Below are 5,000 nucleotides of genomic sequence, written 5' to 3'. Positions count from 1 at the left end.
ATCCATTGGCTCCTATGACCAATAATGGTGAACATCTGTTTGGTTTTCTTTGAGAAACAATTACTATCTGGACTCATAAAACCTTTAGTCAACTTTGGATATGTAGATGACACATTTTGCCTCTTTAATGAGCAAAAGGAGGCAAATAATTTTTCTCCTTACTTAATAGCATACATCCCACATTAGAATATCAAGGAGAGTTACCTTATATCAATATACCATAAACCCATGCTTACAAGACTGTATACATGCCAGAATTCATTTTTCACTATCAAACAAAAGATTAATTTAATTTGGATCTTAACTCATCATGCCCTCATGATCTGTTTAAAAAGAATTGAGAATGATTACTGATGCTTTATCCAATAACGGATCTCCTCTTGATGTGATTAAATCAGTCATTGACAAGAAAATTATTACATTTTCACCCCAAACAAGGCACATTACCACTTTGGTGTAGGGGGCTACTATCAGGGACGACAACTACTGGGGTACTATGTAGGGATTTGGGCAGCAAGATGTCAGTTCACGTTACCCTTGAACTTCTGCACATCAGTACAGTTGGGGAAGCAGGGACCTGGAATGGAATTCCAAAGTCTAGCGGTTCTGAGGAAGAATCTACTGGAGTAGAAAGATCTTTTACATCTAGGGATCCCTACTGTGTGGGGGTGGGCTTTAGTTGCCTGTCGAGTTTGTCGAGGGTGTTTACGTCGTGGGGGCACAAGTGCTTGCAGTTCGTCAGAGCATTCACCATTAAAATACTTGTAGAACAGGCAGAGGGATGCAACATTTCGTTGATGGGACAGAGGCTGAAGCTTAGACGCTAGTTCAGGGCCTATCAGATTGGCGACTCTCTTTTGAACCTTGTCTAGGAGCGAGAGACTAGTAGCAGATGCAGCAGCCCAAATATGACAGCAATACTCTATGCATGGGCGAATGGTGGCCTTATAGAGGTACAGGATACTTTCCAATTTATACTGAATTTTTCCAAATAAAAGTCAATATGGTTACTAAATGTCCAATTTATATTTGTTTACAATGGTTAGCGTTAAGATGTGAAGGAATTCATCATGCAAATTAAAACAATAGAAATATGCTATAATGTAAATGTTGTGTTCACTATGAAATCGTTAATGACATCCTCTCAAAAAAGATATTTTAGAGCCCCCCTCGCCGCCTCTCACAATGATAACGTAATTTACCAATTTAAAATAGTTGCAGTACCAACTACATGGGTCAAACATTAAGATTGGATGGTAGCATCCAATAATACATACCTGAAAAAATCAGAAATGGGACCTACCTACCAATAGACATTCTAAGTAATACGTCCAGGTCTTCAATAGCTGATCATTTGCTTAAAGAGCTCTCATGCGCTACAAATTTGAGCATTGACTTATTTTCCATTTTGATTCATGCTCATTCAACTTTCACCTGAAGATCTTGGAGACTATTCACATTCATTTAAAGATATCTTCCCTTTGTAAACAGAAAGAATGTCTCTTAGGATTGAACGTGATTAGCCTCTAGGAGATTCCAGCATATTACATAGATCATAATGCAACATTATTTTAAATATATTGTATCACTTTTGTTTTTATTTCTCTCTATTAATATATCATAATGCTGTTTTATTTTAATATATATAGTTTCTATTGTGTCTCTTTGCCTTTTAATCATAAATAAAATCCCTCAAGTCAACTCTAGAGGAGTGAGGGTAAAATATTTTTTCTCTCTTTTAATCATGAATATTAAAAAGTAAGTCTTCTCTTTGTAATTGCAACATATATATATATATATATATATATATATATATATATATATATATATATATATATATATATATATATATATATAAGAAATCCTTTGCTTTTGGCCAGCAGCTAACTAGATTTAACAAAAGAGGCTTGAAAATAATTTTCAAGGCAGATTAAATTTAGAAAGTGTTGAACTGAACAAAATATTGTGGATAACTTTACTAGAACTGGCCATTTGTGGAACACAATACAGTGAGCTGCTTCTCAGCTGACTATAACATGGCTGTTTTCAAATCTAATGCAAAACTCTTGAACCGTCCTCTTAAATAATTATGCTCTACCCAAATTCCATCATTACTGATAATGTTGTCTCACCATTTATCCAACAATCATCTCTTTAATCCTTATCCTCGATTGGCCTTTGGGTCTTAATAGACGGTGACAATCCCCTAATATATATATATATATATATATATATATATATATATATATATATATATATAAGAATCAAGTGTTCAACACAGATACTGCAACTCACACGTATATCTACAAACAACATACAGACAAACAACTTTGCTTCATATACATGGATGATGGTATTCTTTACCTGGAATATCTTGCAAGCTTTAGCCGAAATAGGTGACACGTTATTGAGGGCACTGGAGTTATTCACTTTGGTTTTGAGGCTGTACACTTGACGATACAACTTACATAAGTAATTAACACAACGCAGCAAGCTGTGCACTTCTGGCTCTAGAGAACTGGACACACTGAAAAATAGTAAAAATACAAAAGAAACGGTAACATTTTTTAACAGCATCAGTAAATCAAAGACAAAAAAAAATACACTTGGAAGTACAGCAATAGTTACAGTAATGTATATACACATGGCTTTTTTTTTTAACCTTATTCTGCCTGTGGATCTCTGAATGTATTTTATCATACATGGACCCTATACATGCATATATAAATTCTTTTAAATTGGATAATTGTTTTCTAGGTTTTTTGTTAAATTATTTTTTTCTTTCTTTTTTTTATCCCCCAAACAAGCCATACTGCCACTTGGACATAAAAGGCTACTATTTAAGATCATTTCTCATGAGGGACTGTGGGGAGTTGAGCAGCAAGATACCTGCTCACATTATATTTAAACTTCTGCATGTTAGTAGAGTCAGGTAAGCAGGGAACAGGAAGGGAGTTACAAGTGAATAAACTATTAGAATAAAAGGCTTTCCAGCATCTCCAGATCTCTACAGTGAAAACGTTGGATTTTCCTGCTTGTTAGATTAGTCGGGAATATGTACGTTGACGAGGCACGAATGCTCCGAGTTCATTAGAGCACATTTCATTAAAGTACTTGTAAAACAGGCACAGGGATACAACATTGCGATTATGGGACAGATGTTGGAACTTGGCGAATAGTGAGGGATCTGTTAGATTTGAGCCTCTGTTTTGGGCCCTGTCTAAGAGTGAAAGACTAGTGGTAGATGCACCAGCCCAGATGTGGCAATAATACTCCATACATGGGCGAATTGTTGCTTTGTAAAGATAAAGGATACTCTCTGGTGTGAGTAATTTTCTAGCATGGTAGAAGGAAGCCAACTTCTTTGCAGCAGTCTTGGCAATGTCCTCAATATCAGTTTAGTTAAAACTAACAATGAATCAATTCCCTTATATTCATAACATTAAATTCAAATACAAATCTTTAAAAAATTAATACACACATGTGTATTTCTCAAAACAAAATAGAAACTACATAAAAAAAATTTAATTTAAAGCTTTTGAGGATCCTGGGTCTTTATATTGATCGCGGTTGCGAATCTCTGATGCAAACTTTTGAAAAAGAAATTAGCTTGAGGATTTTAAACTCTTCCTGTCCTGGGTATAACACAACACTGTATCTAATGGTTAGCCCCCAATATGGGGGATTTGGGGAATGTGAATGTAGTAAAGCTGGGACAAAAAATGAATTGCTCATTGTCTCTAGTCAAGATGATCTTCACTAAGCTGTTAATCATCTTATGTATTGCGTCTGCAGTGGTGGAGAGACAGTGACTTTTCCAAAATGAATGAAATTTGTACAAACTTAGGGAATGCTTGAACATAAATAGTCAAGTAATTCTTATTAGCAATTATGCAAATTAGTTGTTTACATTAGCCAATCACCGATGACCATTAAGTGATATGAGTAGACAATAATAGGCAAAATTTAGCTCATTGTCGGTGCTGTCCGTGATGTATGATCACGTTGACATCTCTTGTAAACTCTTATGTTAATGGTGATACTGCTATTTTTGTTCCTTGTGAAAGTTCTTCCAACTGTTAGATAATGAGGGGATAGATCCACTAGTATATAATTTAGTTGAAAACAGTAGAATATAAAACCACTGTGGGATCAGCAGAGGTGAACTTATTGGAATTTGAGCTGAAAATGATTTAGGTTGTGGGAATGTATTAAAAACAGATATGACATTATATATCTTAAAGAGAATGGGTGATAAAAAAAAAAACAGTTTGTTTAAAAGGGGATTAACTGTGTAATGACATGGGCTGACAAGATATAACTAATTAACAATTTCAATCTCTCTCCCTCTCTCCCTCTCTCTCTCTCTCTCTCTCTCTCTCTCTCTGTCACTCCCACTTCCTATATTGGTAAGTTTGATTAGGTTGTTTTGTTTTATGGTATATTAACTCTTTTTGGGTTATTTAATACTAAATTCAGTCATTTTGGAAAAAAAATTTATGCTTCAAATTCTTTATATCAACTTTTCTCGCGTTATTTAATGGCAAATTCAATAATTTTAAAAAGTTTTTCTTCTTCAACTTCTTTATATTTTTGTAAAAGTAAAATATTTTTATTTTTTATTTTGCAGAATATGATTGAGCTTTGTAAAGAGAAAGGAAAAAACAACAATAACAAAAAATGCTTGATGCATTTTTGGTCAGGAAGCCAGTGTCTTCAGACGGCATGATTTGGTAGCACTAGATGCTCTAACAGACATAATCACTCTGGACCAATATGAACCTGGGAGCAATGGTAACTAAATGGCAATTCAACATTCCTCATAGCTCACAAATGGGATTTTTATCACTGAATGTCTTTTAAGATCAAACTCAGGACCTTATTGATCAGTGATTTGAAACGAAGATCATGTTGACTTTTTTTATTATTACATTTTCACCTCAAACAAGGCACATTGCCACTATGGTGTAGGGGGCTACTATCAGGGGCAGCAGCTACTG

The 5,000-nt window shown here is 34.6% G+C and overlaps 1 protein-coding gene across 2 annotated transcripts in view; it reads right to left on the bottom strand.

Annotated features, from left to right (window-relative positions):
- LOC145239796 (E3 ubiquitin-protein ligase HACE1-like) overlaps positions 1-5,000 on the bottom strand; it is a 181,980-nt gene that overhangs the window by 69,788 nt on the left and 107,192 nt on the right. For both annotated transcript variants that reach the window (XM_080103315.1, XM_080103317.1), the window contains exon 12: positions 2,365-2,527. In XM_080103315.1, coding sequence (XP_079959441.1) covers positions 2,365-2,527 — 163 coding nt within the window. The remainder of the gene's footprint in view (positions 1-2,364; positions 2,528-5,000) is intronic.

This window comes from Euprymna scolopes, chromosome 19 (assembly GCF_053919585.1).
Source record: "Euprymna scolopes isolate OS-2025 chromosome 19, ASM5391958v1, whole genome shotgun sequence".
Taxonomy (NCBI): Eukaryota; Metazoa; Mollusca; class Cephalopoda; order Sepiida; family Sepiolidae; genus Euprymna; species Euprymna scolopes.
This window is presented reverse-complemented; position numbering and strand designations above follow the sequence as displayed.